General features: G+C 39.6%; 1 protein-coding gene and 1 pseudogene across 3 annotated transcripts; both read left to right on the top strand.

The window, feature by feature from the left end:
• Positions 1-879: 879 nt before the first annotated feature.
• Positions 880-14,709, top strand: LOC125138475 (annotated as a pseudogene).
• On the top strand, positions 888-18,615 carry LOC113662742 (zinc finger protein 239-like). 3 transcript variants are annotated; one of them, XM_047814044.1, is made up of 4 exons: positions 888-1,018; positions 10,275-10,488; positions 14,974-15,021; positions 16,948-18,615. In XM_047814044.1, exon 4 carries the CDS (start codon positions 17,040-17,042, stop codon positions 18,156-18,158), a length of 1,119 nt encoding a protein of 372 aa, XP_047670000.1. In that variant the 5' UTR covers positions 888-1,018; positions 10,275-10,488; positions 14,974-15,021; positions 16,948-17,039; the 3' UTR covers positions 18,159-18,615. The 3 variants fall into 3 exon arrangements, with proteins under 3 accessions (XP_047670000.1, XP_047669999.1, XP_047669998.1); XM_047814043.1 differs by having other exon boundaries at positions 890-1,018; positions 10,272-10,488; positions 14,977-15,021; XM_047814042.1 differs by having other exon boundaries at positions 890-1,018; positions 10,272-10,488.
• The last annotated feature ends 661 nt before the right edge of the window (positions 18,616-19,276 follow it).

Genomic DNA, 19,276 nt, shown 5'->3' with positions numbered 1-19,276 from the left:
TTTGAAGATTCATGCTGCACCGTCACGGTTTAAATATCAAGTTTGGAAACACTTTGGATTTTACATACTACTGGCAAAACTGTGCTAGACATGACCAAAACTTTATGTAAACACTGTCATATACTGATTCCATATTGTGACAACTTGAGTGGCCAGCTGCTTGTCACCATCCAGAGTTGAATGTCGAGCTAAACACTAAACAATCTGCAGAAACCCAGCTGACTCAATGCACATTTTTACTGCAAAAACATTCGTCCGTATAGTGTTGTGGAAAATGCAGGTTTTCAATTAGGTGTAGTATCGAATTGGCAGGTAAGTGTGCTGTATCTTTCCAGTACTACTAACCAGGTACCCAGTTTAGTCCAGGTGAACAGATCAGGTCAAGTGTGTGACCATGAGAGTGGGTGGGTAAGTTTACATGTTGCATAAGTTAAAGTTTTCCACTATTGACAGACGTTCCTTGGTTTTAGCAGAATTATTGTCTACATGGGCGTCGGAACCATTATATGTGGGTGGGACTGGACCCACCCACTTTTTGAGACCAGTAATATTGGACCCACCCACTTTTACCGTCTCTATTCAGCGCATATGTCTTTTTTTATTACTAATAAAATAAACTCCATTCCGCGTTTTACCTACAGCATTGACCACGCTCCAGCTTCCTGAAATCCATGGGTGTCGGAGCCATTATATGTGGGTGGAAAAGGGACACGCTCACTTTTTATTTACTTTGGATGCTCATGTGATCATTTAGTTTATTTTCCCTTTGCTCACCGGTTCATGGTTATAACTGTCCTCCAGTAGGTGTCGCTGTGAGCGTCTCGGTCCCGTTCCTCCACACATTGACAGAAACAGAAGAAGACGTGCTGCAGTTTTTCTGATTGCTGATCTGAGCTCTCCGACTCTACTAATCATCTTTACAGTAAAATATTTCTGACAGGGTTTTACCTCCACAGTTCCATCTGATCCGTTGTGGTGTATTTCAGGTGCTTAACTGTGTTCTGCTGGAAAGATCAAGGTAAGTTCAACTCGGCTAACAGTGGCTGTGTCCTAAATGCCTTTCTACTTCCTATGTTAGTGCACTACAGGGGAGATAATAGTGTGTTTATACACTCTGTAGTGCACATAGAGAGATAATAGTGTGTTTACACACTCTGTAGTGCACATAGAGAGATAATAGTGTGTTTACACACTCTGTAGTGCACATAGAGAGATAATAGTGTGTTTACACACTCTGTAGTGCACATAGAGAGATAATAGTGTGTTTACACACTCTGTAGTGCACTACAGGGGAGATAATAGTGTGTTTACACACTCTGTAGTGCACATAGAGAGATAATAGTGTGTTTACACACTCTGTAGTGCACTACAGGGGAGATAATAGTGTGTTTACACACTCTGTAGCGTACATAGAGAGATAATAGTGTGTTTACACACTCTGTAGTGCACATAGAGAGATAATAGTGTGTTTACACACTCTGTAGTGCACATAGAGAGATAATAGTGTGTTTACACACTCTGTAGTGCACTACAGGGGAGATAATAGTGTGTTTACACACTCTGTAGTGCACATAGAGAGATAATAGTGGTGTTTACACACTCTGTAGTGCACTACAGGGGAGATAATAGTGTGTTTACACACTCTGTAGTGCACATAGAGAGATAATAGTGTGTTTACACACTCTGTAGTGGCCTACACAGGAGAGATGATAGTGTGTTTACACACTCTGTAGAGCACATAGAGAGATATTAGTGGTGTTTACACACTCTGTAGTGCACTACAGGGGAGATAATAGTGTGTTTACACACTCTGTAGTGCACATAGAGAGATAATAGTGTGTTTACACACTCTGTAGTGCACATAGAGAGATAATAGTGTGTTTACACACTCTGTAGTGCACATAGAGAGATAATAGTGTGTTTACACACTCTGTAGTGCACATAGAGAGATAATAGTGTGTTTATACACTCTGTAGTGCACATAGAGAGATAATAGTGTGTTTACACACTCTGTAGTGCACATAGAGAGATAATAGTGTGTTTACACACTCTGTAGTGCACATAGAGAGATAATAGTGTGTTTACACACTCTGTAGTGCACATAGAGAGATAATAGTGTGTTTACACACTCTGTAGTGCACTACAGGGGAGATAATAGTGTGTTTACACACTCTGTAGTGCACATAGAGAGATAATAGTGTGTTTACACACTCTGTAGTGCACTACAGGGGAGATAATAGTGTGTTTACACACTCTGTAGCGTACATAGAGAGATAATAGTGTGTTTACACACTCTGTAGTGCACATAGAGAGATAATAGTGTGTTTACACACTCTGTAGTGCACTACAGGGGAGATAATAGTGTGTTTACACACTCTGTAGTGCACATAGAGAGATAATAGTGTGTTTACACACTCTGTAGTGCACATAGAGAGATAATAGTGTGTTTACACACTCTGTAGTGCACTACAGGGGAGATAATAGTGGTGTTTACACACTCTGTAGTGCACATAGAGAGATAATAGTGTGTTTACACACTCTGTAGTGGCCTACACAGGAGAGATGATAGTGTGTTTACACACTCTGTAGAGCACATAGAGAGATATTAGTGGTGTTTACACACTCTGTAGTGCACTACAGGGGAGATAATAGTGTGTTTACACACTCTGTAGTGCACATAGAGAGATAATAGTGTGTTTACACACTCTGTAGTGCACATAGAGAGATAATAGTGTGTTTACACACTCTGTAGTGCACATAGAGAGATAATAGTGTGTTTACACACTCTGTAGTGCACATAGAGAGATAATAGTGTGTTTATACACTCTGTAGTGCACATAGAGAGATAATAGTGTGTTTACACACTCTGTAGTGCACATAGAGAGATAATAGTGTGTTTACACACTCTGTAGTGCACATAGAGAGATAATAGTGTGTTTACACACTCTGTAGTGCACTACAGGGGAGATAATAGTGTGTTTACACACTCTGTAGTGCACATAGAGAGATAATAGTGTGTTTACACACTCTGTAGTGCACTACAGGGGAGATAATAGTGTGTTTACACACTCTGTAGTGCACATAGAGAGATAATAGTGTGTTTACACACTCTGTAGTGCACTACAGGGGAGATAATAGTGTGTTTACACACTCTGTAGCGTACATAGAGAGATAATAGTGTGTTTACACACTCTGTAGTGCACATAGAGAGATAATAGTGTGTTTACACACTCTGTAGTGCACATAGAGAGATAATAGTGTGTTTACACACTCTGTAGTACACATAGAGAGATAATAGTGTGTTTACACACTCTGTAGTGCACTACAGGGGAGATAATAGTGTGTTTACACACTCTGTAGTGCACATAGAGAGATATTAGTGGTGTTTACACACTCTGTAGTGCACTACAGGGGAGATAATAGTGTGTTTACACACTCTGTAGTGCACATAGAGAGATAATAGTGTGTTTACACACTCTGTAGTGCACATAGAGAGATAATAGTGTGTTTACACACTCTCTAGCGTACATAGAGAGATAATAGTGTGTTTACACACTCTGTAGTGCACATAGAGAGATAATAGTGTGTTTACACACTCTGTAGTGCACATAGAGAGATAATAGTGTGTTTACACACTCTGTAGTGCACTACAGGGGAGATAATAGTGTGTTTACACACTCTGTAGTGCACATAGAGAGATAATAGTGTGTTTACACACTCTGTAGTGCACATAGAGAGATATTAGTGGTGTTTACACACTCTGTAGTGCACATACAGAGATAATAGTGTGTTTATACACTCTGTAGTGCACATAGAGAGATAATAGTGTGTTTACACACTCTGTAGTGCACTACAGGGGAGATAATAGTGTGTTTACACACTCTGTAGTGCACATAGAGAGATAATAGTGTGTTTACACACTCTGTAGTGCACATAGAGAGATAATAGTGTGTTTACACACTCTGTAGTGCACATAGAGAGATAATAGTGTGTTTACACACTCTGTAGTGCACTACAGGGGAGATAATAGTGTGTTTACACACTCTGTAGTGCACATAGAGAGATATTAGTGGTGTTTACACACTCTGTAGTGCACTACAGGGGAGATAATAGTGTGTTTACACACTCTGTAGTGCACATAGAGAGATAATAGTGTGTTTACACACTCTGTAGTGCACTACAGGGGAGATAATAGTGTGTTTACACACTCTGTAGTGCACATAGAGAGATAATAGTGGTGTTTACACACTCTGTAGTGCACTACAGGGGAGATAATAGTGTGTTTACACACTCTGTAGTGCACATAGAAAGATAATAGTGTGTTTACACACTCTGTAGTGGCCTACACAGGAGAGATGATAGTGTGTTTACACACTCTGTAGAGCACATAGAGAGATATTAGTGGTGTTTACACACTCTGTAGTGCACTACAGGGGAGATAATAGTGTGTTTACACACTCTGTAGTGCACATAGAGAGATAATAGTGTGTTTACACACTCTGTAGTGCACATAGAGAGATAATAGTGTGTTTACACACTCTGTAGTGCACATAGAGAGATAATAGTGTGTTTACACACTCTGTAGTGCACATAGAGAGATAATAGTGTGTTTATACACTCTGTAGTGCACATAGAGAGATAATAGTGTGTTTACACACTCTGTAGTGCACTACAGGGGAGATAATAGTGTGTTTACACACTCTGTAGTGCACATAGAGAGGTAATAGTGTGTTTACACACTCTGTAGTGCACTACAGGGGAGATAATAGTGTGTTTACACACTCTGTAGTGCACATAGAGAGATATTAGTGGTGTTTACACACTCTGTAGTGCACTACAGGGGAGATAATAGTGTGTTTACACACTCTGTAGTGCACATAGAGAGATAATAGTGTGTTTACACACTCTGTAGTGCACTACAGGGGAGATAATAGTGTGTTTACACACTCTGTAGTGCACATAGAGAGATATTAGTGGTGTTTACACACTCTGTAGTGCACTACAGGGGAGATAATAGTGTGTTTACACACTCTGTAGTGCACATAGAGAGATAATAGTGTGTTTACACACTCTGTAGTGGCCTACACAGGAGAGATGATGGTGTGTTTACACACTCTGTAGAGCACATAGAGAGATATTAGTGGTGTTTACACACTCTGTAGTGCACTACAGGGGAGATAATAGTGTGTTTACACACTCTGTAGTGCACATAGAGAGATAATAGTGTTTTTACACACTCTGTAGTGCACATAGAGAGATAATAGTGTGTTTACACACTCTGTAGTGCACATAGAGAGATAATAGTGTTTATACACTCTGTAGTGCACATAGAGAGATAATAGTGTTTACACACTCTGTAGTGCACATAGAGAGATAATAGTGTGTTTACACACTGTAGTGCACATAGAGAGATAATAGTGTGTTTACACACTCTGTTGTGACCTACACAGGAGAGATAATAGTGTGTTTACACACTCTGTAGTGCACATAGAGAGATATTAGTGGTGTTTACACACTCTGTAGTGCCCTACACAGGGAAGATAATAGTGTGTTTACACACTCTGTTGTGACCTACACAGGAGAGACAATAGTGTGTTTACACACACTGTAGTGCACTACACAGGAGAGATAATAGTGTGTTTACACACACTGTAGTGGCTTACACAGGAGAGATGATAGTGTGTTTACACACTCTGTAGAGCACATAGAGAGATATTAGTGGTGTTTACACACTCTGTAGTGCCCTACACAGGGGAGATAATAGTGTGTTTACACACTCTGTTGTGACCTACACAGGAGAGATAATAGAGTGTTTATACACTCTGTAGTGCACATAGAAAGATAATAGTGGCATTTACACACTCAGTAGTGCACATAAAGATATAATAGTGTGTTTACACACTCAGTGGTGCACTACACGGAAGACAATATTTTGTTTACACACTCTGTAGTGCCCTACACAGGGGAGATAATAGTGGTGTTTACACACTCTGTAGTGCACTACAGGGAAGATAATAGTGTGTTTTCACACTCTGTAGTGCACACAGATACACTCTGTAGTGCACTACAGGGGAGATAATTGTGTGTTTACACACTATGTAGTGCACATAAAGAGATAAGTGTGTTTACACACTCTGTAGTGACCTACACAGGGGACATAAGTGTTTTTGCACACTCTGTAGTGCACTACACAGGAAAGATAATAGTGGTGTTTACACACTCTGTAGTGACCTACACGGGAGAGATAATAGTTGTGTTTGTATTTTTGAACATGTAGAAGCTTATGAGACGTCAAGACGTTTGTTGTGATAAAGCGTTTGACAGCCATCTCTGTATTGACATCTGTTGGACCATGAACATTATTACATCACTCTTGTGTCAGAAAAGTAGAAAATGCTTGATGATTTGGTTTAAAAGCAAACATAAATATGTAAACACAAAAATATAATCTCATTGTCCTTGCACAAGAGATAAAGATGTTTGCCTTCATTCTGTGGAATAAACATTCTTGTATGTGTAAAGATTGGTAAAATATCCCTCCCAAGCACCTTGTACATGTGATACCATTATTAGCAGTGGTTTACGATGAGGAGGGTTGGTCTGAAATAAATGTGCTCTCATCATCTCATCAATCGTCATTTGTGTTCATTCATTTTACTGATATATATGAAACCAGAAATATATGCAGAAATGCATTATTAAACCATCAACACTCCATCTGAAAAGGTGCTACTTTACTGGGCAAAAACCATTCCACTCTACAGGAAGTCGTCTTCTAGGTTTAATTAATAAAGAATTAATTAATTTAATTAAGCAATATAATTTTTGTTAAAATTATTGATTAGATTATTAAATTATTAACCATTTTTGCCTCTTTCTAATCCAGATCTAATTGGGTGGCTTCCTGTCATCTTCTACTCTCCATTTCCTATATGTCTTATGGTTTTCTTCAAGAACATTAAAATATCCGAATAGGATGAAGTCAGACAAGGTCAAATGTGAGAATATGGAACCTGCGGAGAGCTCCGGTAAGCTCCAAATATCATCTGGTACGTTGCCCACCAACACCTCTCATAGACAAGTGAAAAGATTTGTTCACCAGTGTTCACAATGTGGGAAGAGTTTCAGTCAAATAAGTACGCTTAAAGAACACCAGCGGATTCACACGGGGGAGAAGCCATATCAGTGCTCACAGTGTGGGAAGAGCTTCAGTCAGAAGAGCAATCTCAAAAAACACCAGAGTATTCACGCTGGAGAGAAGATGTATCACTGTGCACTGTGTGGGAAGAACTTTACCAGTCAGAGTAATCTCCAGCGACACCAGCGCATCCACACAGGAGAGAAACCGTATCAGTGTCCACAGTGTGAGAAGAGTTTTATTGAGAGCGGCAGTCTTATAAAACACAAGCGGATTCACACCGGAGAGAAACCATATCACTGCTCACTGTGTGTGAAGAGTTTCACTAGCCAGAGTAATCTCCAGCAACACAAACGGATTCACACAGGAGATAAACCATATAACTGCTTAGAGTGTGGAAAACGTTTTAGACAAGGTACTGGTCTCCAAATCCACCAACGCATTCACACAGGTGATAAACCTTATTACTGTTTAGAGTGTGGGAAGAGTTTTAGGCAAGGAACGGCTCTCCAGATACACCAACGCATTCACACAGGGCAGAAGCCGTATCACTGCACAGAGTGTGGGAAGAGTTTTACCAGCCAGAGTAATCTCCAGCGACACCAGCGTGTTCACACAGGAGAGAAGCCGTATCAGTGCTCAGACTGTGGGATGAGCTTTACACAAAGGTGTAATCTCCAACAACATGAGTATATACACACAGGAGATAAACCGTATCAGTGCCTAGAGTGTGGCAAGAGCTTTAATCGAGAGGACAGTCTGCAGTTACACCAACGTAGTCACACTGGAGAGAAGCCGTATTACTGCTCAGACTGTGGGAAGAGGTTCAGTAACCAGAGTAATCTTCGAAAGCATCTCCGCATTCACACGGGAGAGAAGCTGTATCAGTGTTCTGAGTGTGGGAAGACTTTTAGTAAACAGAGAATATTTCAGCAACACAAACACATTCACAAAGATGAGAGAAAAGACGTGCAAAAAAACAAAAACAATGGGAATTGACAAGCCTTTCTGGTCGTTCTCCACTGACCTCTCGAGGCCTTACAACTACTGCTTACTGGATGGTTTTCATTCATTCAGTTCAATTATATTTATTTGTATCGCACTTTTAACAATTCACGTTGTCTCAAAGCAGCTTTACAGAAATATAGAAACAGAACTAAAAATATATAATAATAATAATAATAATAATAATAATAATAATAATAATAATAATATGGAAAATAAAAAAAGTAATACATAAATTTACATTTTAAAATTGATTTAAAAATACTGGAGGTGAAGGTGGCAAGAAAAACTTCCTTAGAGGATATGAGGAAGAAACCTCAGGAACCAGACTCAGAAGTGAACCTCATCCTCATCTGGGTGACACTCTACAGTAAATAGTGTAAATTTAAATAATGTCCTTTCTAAAACAGTTTATAACAGTGCAGCCGAGAGCTCCTGAGGAACTAATGGGTCATCATAACCTCTGAGTTCAGCACAGACCTGATTGCTGATAAAGACCAGACCATACAGCTGACTGACACAACATTGGTTCAAGGCATGACAGTCTCCGGGTGGCTTCATACACAACAATCCCATGAGACACTGACTGAACATGCATTATTGGACCATTCTGGTTAAACTCTGAAAACTGTTTCCAGTACAAGGTCAGCAGTATCTGAAATACACAGACCAGCTAATCTGACATCAATAACCATGTAAAAATTCTCATTTTATTTGTCACACCATACATACAGTAGTAAAACATGCAATGCTTTTTCAGTGCTATAAAAATATTCTGATAAAAATAAGGCTCCACGTGTTCTCCAGGTTACGTACCCAAATGGCCTGTGGGACGAAGTTCCTCCTCATTCCCCTGTGCTTGCTGCAAGAAGCGGAAGCACTTCCCTGATAACAAGGAGAAGACTCCATTGTTCGGATGGTTGATGTCCTTCACTGTCTTCCTGGTCTTAGTCCATCACTGCTTGCTGAAGAACGACTCCAGGTCATGGAGAATGGTTGATCGCACCACCCTCTGGAAAGCTTACCTGTCCTACTTGATGATGTTCATAAACCAGGCTGTGCTGCTTCCAGTCACGATGTTCACAACAGTGCAGGTGTAAAAGGTCCTTAGCACCTGAGAGGGCAGTTTAAATTCTCTTACGTATCTGAGGTGTTAATGACTCTTCTAGGCCATAAATGCCATGGTGTTGATCTGACAGGACCATTAAAGGTTCTGTGTGATGTGAACAACTAAATAACGGAAACTACCCACTCTCGCCGCTGGAGTCCCATTTATCGAAGTGGTCGGTAGCTCCTCTCCAGATTTGTGCTGAAGTCCACTATCAACTTCTTTGTCTTGCTGTCTTTTAGGAGGAGACAGTTCTAGCACCACATCTCTAGATTTTAAAATGTTCTCTAGGTTGGCCGTCTCTTCTTTGTTGTACATCAGGCCCATCACAGCTGTGTTGTCAGCAAATGTGACAACGGAGGTAGAGTTATAAGAAGCCACACAGTCATATGTGTACAGTAATTACAGCAGGGGCTCAGAACACACCCCTGTGGGGCTGCAGTGCTGAGGATGAGATAACTTTATATAAATAGCTATAAAACACACAATAACTTTTAAGTAAAATATATAAACCTTTACATATATTGTGTGTTTTATAGCTATTTATAGCATCTTATGTCACATGTATAAAGCTGCAGAGACAATAAACAGACACTGGGCCTTGTTTATCATTCTTGTTAAAACTGTATATAAATGTTTGTCTTAAGCCTCACTGAGCAAAACATTTACACCAGATTTACAAAAGTGTTGGAAAAGTTGATTTCTTTGTACTTGCATGTTGATGAAAGACAATCACACAGAAATTACTGATATAACCTGATTACATTTATATTACCAGTAATAAGTGATTGATCATTTGTGTTTTACATTAATTAATCTTCATGCCCATTTAAACACTCGGGAGCAACCGTAGGATTGTTTTTCTGACACAACAGGATTTCCTGTGTAACCACTCCTAAGAAAGACGTTTTTTCTCTTGATCTGTCTAAGACCTGCAGATCTTATACTAATACCTGCTATCTGGGGATTTACTGTCAAAATAGCCTTATGTTATGGCCATTATGAACTATAACGATCCAGTAGGTGTCGCTGTGAGCGTCTCGGTCCCGTTCCTCCACACATTGACAGAAACAGAAGAAGACGTGCTGCAGTTTTTCTGATTGCTGATCTGAGCTCTCCGACTCTACTAATCATCTTTACAGTAAAATATTTCTGACAGGGTTTTACCTCCACAGTTCCATCTGATCCGTTGTGGTGTATTTCAGGTGCTTAACTGTGTTCTGCTGGAAAGATCAAGGTAAGTTCAACTCGGCTAACAGTGGCTGTGTCCTAAATGCCTTTCTACTTCCTATGTTAGTGCACTACAGGGGAGATAATAGTGTGTTTACACACTCTGTAGTGTACATAGAGAGATAATAGTGTGTTTACACACTCTGTAGTGCACATAGAGAGATAATAGTGTGTTTACACACTCTGTAGTGCACTACAGGGGAGATAATAGTGTGTTTACACACTCTGTAGTGTACATAGAGAGATAATAGTGTGTTTACACACTCTGTAGTGCACATAGAGAGATAATAGTGTGTTTACACACTCTGTAGTGCACATAGAGAGATTATAGTGTGTTTACACACTCTGTAGTGCACATAGAGAGATAATAGTGTGTTTACACACTCTGTAGTGCACTACTTGCGAGATAATAGTGTGTTTACACACTCTGTAGTGTACATAGAGAGATAATAGTGTGTTTTACACACTCTGGTAGTGTACAGTAGAGAGATAATAGTGTGTTTACACACTCTGTAGTGCACTACAGGGAGATAATAGTGTGTTTTACACACTCTGTAGTGAACATAGAGAGATAATAGTGTGTTTACACACTCTGTAGTTCACATAGAGAGATATAGTGTGTTTACACACTCTGTAGTGCACATAGAGAGATATAGTGTGTTTACACACTCTGTAGTGCACATAGAGAGATAATAGTGTGTTTACACACTCTGTAGTGCACATAGAGAGATAATAGTGTGTTTACACACTCTGTAGTGCACATAGAGAGATAATAGTGTCTTTATACACTCTGTAGTGCACATAGAGAGATAATAGCGTCTTTATACACTCTGTAGTGCACATAGAGGGATAATAGTGTGTTTACACACTCTGTAGTGCACATAGAGAGATAATAGTGTGTTTACACACTCTGTAGTGTACATAGAGAGATAATAGTGTATTTACACACTCTGTAGTGCACATAGAGAGATAATAGTGTGTTTACACACTCTGTAGTGCACATAGAGAGATAAATGTGTTTACACACTCTGTAGTGCACATAGAGAGATAATAGTGTGTTTACACACTCTGTAGTGCACATAGAGAGATAATAGTGTGTTTACACACTCTGTAGTGCACATAGAGAGATAATAGTGTGTTTACACACTCTGTAGTGCACATAGAGAGATAATAGTGTGTTTACACACTCTGTAGTGCACATAGAGAGATAATAGTGTGTTTACACACTCTGTAGTGCTTCATGGAGAGATAATAGTGTGTTTACACACTCTGTAGTGTACATAGAGAGATAATAGTGTGTTTACACACTCTGTAGTGCACATAGAGAGATAATAGTGTGTTTACACACTCTGTAGTGCACATAGAGAGATAATAGTGTGTTTACACACTCTGTAGTGCACTACAGGGGAGATAATAGTGTGTTTACACACTCTGTAGTGTACATAGAGAGATAATAGTGTGTTTACACACTCTGTAGTGCACATAGAGAGATAATAGTGTGTTTACACACTCTGTAGTGCACATAGAGAGATAATAGTGTGTTTACACACTCTGTAGTGTACATAGAGAGATAATAGTGTGTTTACACACTCTGTAGTGCACATAGAGAGATAATAGTGTGTTTACACACTCTGTAGTGCACATAGAGAGATAATAGTGTGTTTACACACTCTGTAGTGCACATAGAGAGATAATAGTGTGTTTACACACTCTGTAGTGCACATAGAGAGATAATAGTGTGTTTACACACTCTGTAGTGAACTTTGTATACAATCAGGACTCTAAATGTTTTCGGCTAATCATTGACTAAATATCAAATGTTCAACTTGAACTACATGTTGGTTTTACTAATAAGTGCTACCAGGTTTAGCAATGCTAATCATTTAGTTTTAGTATGTAGGTTTATCGAGCTAAATATTGTTCTCCTCAGAATTCATCTCGCAAATATCGTAATATGTCAAAAAATTATATAAAACAAGCAGTTTTCAGTACTACAGTGCAGTTGGTCTAATTAAAGGTTTCTGTTTTTTTACCGTTTGTCTTTAAGATTGCTTTGAGATTTAAATTAGTACCTCACAGTTTGTAAAAACTTTCTTTCTTTCTTGGAGCTATTGCTAGACAGTGAAAGCAATGAAATAAACCTTAAAAAAAATCCATTTTATTTTATGTGTTTAAGTAATTAGTTCAATTATTTAAGCACATTTTTCCAACCACCTGTGGCTCTTGGGTGTGAACATATAGACTTTATCTAATAGTTGAATCTGTCTCAATATGTTATATTACAAAGTTATTAGTGTTTGAGTCTTTACAGGTGTAGATATCGTGTGTGCTCTACTGTCTTTACTATAATCTTTAGTTGCTGCACCGAGTAACCATCTCTTTCTTTGGTGGATTTATTGGTGCAAGTCGCTATACACTATGAGCTATGAACACGAACATGGGGTGCTGCTGTCTTCTGTAGTGTCCCTTACATTAGTACCACAGAAAGACAGCTACTGGAACGACGTCTTCAGTGAACAGCAACTACATCAAATAAATCAGTCTGAGGGCAATGACTCAGATTTATCAGGACTTTATCGATACTGCACCTTCTTTCACCTATTTTCCTTCCAGAACGCACCAGCTGTTTTCAGACAGGAAAAGTGATGTAGCTCTAAAATTTCAGCTTCTTATGTGAAACACTGTGTTTTTATTTGTTTTAAATATATTCAACCACTGACCATTTATCCCTCTTTTCTGATCTCGACTCAAGTGTTTGTCCCGCCTTCTGCTGTCTTTTTTCCACCGTCCTCTTCCTATAAATTTACTTCTGCAAGAACAAAATAAGAGAAGTAATGGATATAAACTGAGAACCTGGAACCACCAGACAGACGAAGCTCCAGAGTAGTCTTCCAATGGTCACCTGGGTACTTTCCATACTGACACGTCTCAAGGACCACTACAGAAATGTTCACCAGTGCTCGCAATGTGGGAAACGTTTTAGTCAAAAGTGCAATCTCAAACAACACCAGCCACATTCACACAGGAGAGAAGCCGTATCTCCATGCTCATACTGCGGGAAGAGATTCAGTCTGAAGAGTACTCTCAAACAACACCAGCGAACACACACAGGGGAGAAAGCCATATCAGTGCTCAGACTGTGGGAAGAGTTTCACACAGACGACTCACCTCCAACACACACCTGCGCATTCACACTGGAGGATAAACCCTATCACTGCTTAGACTGTGGCAAGAGTTTAGTCGAGTGGGGGAACCCTCCACATCCACCAGCGCCTTCACACTGGAGGAGAGGCCTTATTACTGCTCACAGTGTGGGAAGTGTTTTAGCGAGAGAGGCACTCTGGTACAGCCGTACGAATTCATACAGGAGAGAAACCATATCACTGCTTACAGTGTGGGAAGAGCTTCGTGGGAAAAGTAATCTCAAACAACACCTGCGCATTCACTCGGGAGAGAAGCCGTATCCTGTGCTCATACTGTGGAAGAGTTTTACACAGAGGGGTAATCTCCGTAAACACCTGCATATTCACACCGGCGATAAACCGTATCAGGCTTAGAGTGTGCAAGAGTTTTACACAAGGAACCGATCTCCAGCTACACCAACACATTCACACAGGGGAGAAGCCTTATTACTGTTCAGCATGTGGCAAGAGCTTTACCAGTTATAGTAATTTCCAACAACACCAGCGCATTCACACTGGAGAGAAGCCGTATCAGTGCTCCCAGTGTGGGAAGAGTTTTAGGACACAGAGAAACCTGCAGCGACACCAACAAGTGCACACGGCTGAGAATCAGGACGATTCCACAAAGACTGATAGCTAAATCGTTGAACACTCGGCACTTATTTTGGGTCAAATGATATCTTTGAACTTTGGACATTCTGCTGGTGCATACGATGTATTCCCTTCTAGTTACTCTCATCTGACAGGTTCATGCTTACGAAACTGAGTTATTCCAAAGCATTTTAAATTCACCCAATTAATGAGCTGATGATTTTACTATAATCTTGATGCATGACTATGTTGAATAGTATTTCTTCTTAAATTCTGAACCAGAGTGGTCACATAGCTGATGTAGAATTGTTAGCCATAAATCAAAAGAAATTGGATAACCTGTTAATTAAATAGTCTGATTTCTACCATATATGTGAATATTTATGTGGATGTCTGTGAATAAGGCGTTCTTGTACTGCGACAGTATGATCAGAGAAATAAAACACGTCTTAATATGGTTGTAGTTTTCTTAAAAGGAAATATGAAAGGTTTGTTTTATGCTGAAATGTCTCATAATCCTATATAATGATTTTTGTTGAACATTTGACATTCAGGACTATGTTGAAGATTACAGTGAAAATCTTTAAGTTTCTGATTGATAGCTGCTTACACAATTATCAGACTCATATGTGCCACGTGTCTGTTCAAGTGTATTCTGTTGTTTAGTTTTCTTTTATTTTCCCTTTGCTCACTGGTTGATGGTTATAACTGTCCTCCAGTAGGTGTCGCTGTGAGCGTCTCGGTCCCGTTCCTCCACACATTGACAGGTTAGTTTCTCTCCTTGTTGGTGATTATTGTCTGGTGTTTTGTCACTGTGAGAGACGCCATGCTGAAGTCACGTGTACACACACACACACACACACACACACACACACACACACACACGGTACGCACGCATACATATACACACGCACACACACGCGCGAACATGCACACATATTTACACACACTTGTATACATACATATATGCACACGCGCGCGCGCACTTGCACACGCACACACACACATATATACACACACTTGTATACATACATATACACACACACACGTGTACACATACATACCCACGCACACACATACAATCATACATACATACACAAATACACACACACACACCTTTCCAATAGATGATTAGCGACACAATTCACAAATTCCAAAACACTAAATGTTTATACACAAAGTTTGTCACTGACCTCCAAAATCACTAACAGAAGCTACAGAAACTGTTCACAAATCGATTACATTACTTATTAATTCATTTTAATAACACTTCATATAACACAAGCACTAAAAATCCTGCTTAACAGATATATTGTTCTCTTAACAGCTCGTAGTATTCAGACCAGAACAAAAGTCTTTCTGATAAAAATCATTACATAGCGCATTCACAGGAAGGATGAACAAATCTGCCCTGAGCTTGGAGGTGAAGACCCGTAATTACATCATCAGTGGGGTTAGAAAAGGGTTCCGTATTTAGCTCTGCTGCTCTACAATACCTTGGAAGTGGTCCTGCATCTACAGCTTCAAAGCCCATCGTTGTACTGTCAGCGTTGGATCTTCATGGTTGCTCTGTGTTTGTTTTGGATGTAAAACATTACTGCTTTTCCCTGTAGGGCTTGATTGAGTGGCTGTAATTACCAGCTGTGGGACCCTCATCATTATACAACCCAGTTACTTACTGTAAATATCACTTAACACTGAGTTGCATATACATATGCAATAACTGTACGGATCCAAACATCACTGAATTGTTGTATTGGCAATTTTTCATAGACAGGATTCATTTACAATAAACAGTCTTTACAGCTGTGGCTCAACTGGTTAAGGATCTGGGCTATTGATCAGAGGATCGGGGTTCAAGCCCCAGCACAGCCAAGCCTCCACTGTTGGGCCCTTGAGCAAGGCCCTCACCCCTCCCTTGCTCCAGGGGCGCTATCATAGCTGCCCCTGCACTCTGACCCCAACCTCCTCAGTTGGGATTTGTGAAGAAAACTGTGCTGTATTGTATATGTGGTGATGATAAAGGCTTATATGCCCCACATTCTATCATTAAATCCTGGTTGGACTTTTAAACGATTCCTATTCATTTTTCAACTTTTTCTAGGAGCTGGAATTTAACATCTTAGCAAAGCAGAATGTAATCCAAATAACTTTGTGTTTTTCTGGAACAATGTTCCAGAATCTAACGTTAGAACATACAGTGAACACATAGTATAGTGAACATACAGTGAACACATAGTATAGTTAACACATAGTATAGTGAACATACAGTGAACACATAGTATAGTTAACACATAGTATAGTGAACATACAGTGAACATACAGTATAGTGAACATATAATATAGTGAACATACAGTGAACATATAGTATAGTGAACATACAGTGAACATATAGTATAGTGAACATATAGTGAACATATCATACAGTGAACATATAGTATAGTGAACATACACTGAACATATAGTATAGTGAACATACACTGAACATATAGTATAGTGAACATACACTGAACATATAGTATAGTGAACATACAGTATAGTGAACATATAGAATGAAAGTTCCCCAGAACACATTAATCAGCTTACAGAAAATAAAAGCTCTTTGTTGTCTCTGAAGTTCATGTGAGTAAATTAATCTAAATGAATTATTCTTAAAAAGAAACTGTTGATTAATACTTTTTTTGTTGTTGTAGGTTTCTGATGTAACATCCTGGTGCAAGTCTTCTCCTGCGATCATCTTTGTTGCCTATTCTAAATTTAACTCTCAAGAAAGTCAAGAATTAGGATGACGACGGCTCAGAATCTAACACCTGTTAGAAGGTCCAGTAGACTTCAGACGTCTTCTGGGTCTTTCAGCTCATCAGTTATTGAGGTGTTGAAAGTTCATCAGTGCTCACATTGTGGAAGGCGCTTCACAAATAAGAGTAATCTTCGGCGACACGCACAAATTCACGCGGGAGAGCAAGCGTTGCAGTGTTTAGACTGTGGGAAGAGATTTTTTCAGAAGAATAGGTACCAAATACACCAACGCATTCATGCTGGGGAGAAACCGTATCAGTGTTCGTTCTGTGGGAAAGGTTTTACTCAGAACTACAAGTGCAAAGTACACATGCGCATTCATACAGGAGAAAAGCCGTACACCTGCACGGAATGTGGTACATGCTTTAAATACTTTACTTCGCTGCAAAAACACAAAAGCGTTCACACAGGAGAAAAACCGTATCAGTGTCTGGAGTGTAAAAAGAGCTTTTCACACAGGTGTAATCTCCTAATTCACCAGCGCATTCACACCGGAGAGAAACCGTATCACTGCTCAGAATGTGGGAAGGATTTTAGACAAAAGTGTAATTTCAAAATTCCCCAACGTTCTCATACTGGAGAGAAACCGTTTAGCTGCTTGGTGTGTGGGAAGGGTTTTATATGCAGCACTCAGCTCCATGCTCATGAGTGTGTTCACACTAAACTGAAACCGTATCAGTGCCTGGAGTGTGACAAGTGTTTTTCATACAGCTATAATCTCCAGGAACACCAACGCGTTCACACAGGAGAAATGTATTCCTGCTCAGACTGTGGAAAAAAATTTACACTAAAGTCTAATCTCCAAACCCACCAACGCATTCATACTGGAGAGAAACCGTTTTGCTGCTTGCAGTGTGGGAAGAGGTGTAGAAGTAAGGGTCAGCTCAAACTACATATGCGCGTTCACACTGGACTGAAACCGCATCGGTGCACCGAGTGTGGGAAGTGTTTTTCACTCGGATATAATCTCAAGGTGCACCGACGCATTCACACCGGAGAGAAACCGTATCACTGCTCAGACTGCGGGAAGAGTTTTTTACAAAAGAGTGCTTTCCAAATTCACCAACGCTTTCACACTGGTGAGAAACTGAGAGAGTTACAGTAGACGCGAACACTTTAAGAAACACAAGAATGTTAACGAGGCTGGAAAGGCCATCAAAAAATGTTAACGTGGCTGGTCATCAAAAAAAAAATGTTGTAAGTCAAATATTTGAGATCTGTTATACACTATGTAGAACTTGGTGTATTGCTTGGTGTGTGTGTTACATGGAACTGATTTCAGAGTGTTTTTTTATTTTGTAAATGTATACTGATATTGAACCTATTAAGACTGTTAGTTTTTTTTTTCCCAGTTTTTTATTTCTACCTTTTCCCCAGTGTCAAATCAGTGTTCTCACACATCTGACTAAATAAACACAGTGTAAACACTTCATATTCTGTCTCCCAGTACGAAAGTAAAAGCATGTGTTTATTTTCTGATATAAAGGGACAGTGTGACAGTATTTTTTATTTTTTTAATAACAAGATTTAATGCTTTTTTAAATAAACAGAAACCTTCTGGAGATTTTTTGTTTCGTGTCCTGCCTGCTCTTAAGAAAGCTCATCTGTCCCCAGGGATTTTAATAAGTTTCTACTGCTGCATCATCGAGAACAAGGGCGTCGATTTGGGTAGGGATATCCAGGGAACACTCAATTGTCCCTAGCAATAATTCGACCAAGCCTATATATATATTTATGCATAATCACTGATGTCCGTAAGAAAATATTTTTAACAATAGTTTTATGCACAAATACGGGGAATGTTTGTCCCCACCAAAATCAAACTTACACCATTGATCGAGAACATCCTGACTAACTCGATCACTGTATGGTACGGAGGCTACACTGTGTGTGACCGTTAAAGCCCTGTAAAGGGTGGTTTAAAATCCCCAATGCATCACTGGCACCGAAACTACCTGCCATTGAGCACCTTCACCACAGCAGATGGTTTGTGCAGAGCTCACAACATCATCAAGGACTGTTCACATCCCAGTCATAAACTGTTTTAACCTTCCATCAAGAAAAGAGAACCACTCTTTGCACTTCTGGTAGATGCTAAACTGCATTCCGTTGCTGTGTACCTGTGCTATGCAATGACAATAAAGTTATATCGATCTCGCTATACAGACTGTATACTCTTGTCCTGCCTACACTGAAAGGTATACAGTGTACATATACATATAC

This window comes from Tachysurus fulvidraco, chromosome 5 (genome assembly GCF_022655615.1).
Source record: "Tachysurus fulvidraco isolate hzauxx_2018 chromosome 5, HZAU_PFXX_2.0, whole genome shotgun sequence".
Lineage (NCBI taxonomy): Eukaryota > Metazoa > Chordata > Actinopteri > Siluriformes > Bagridae > Tachysurus > Tachysurus fulvidraco.
This window is presented reverse-complemented; position numbering and strand designations above follow the sequence as displayed.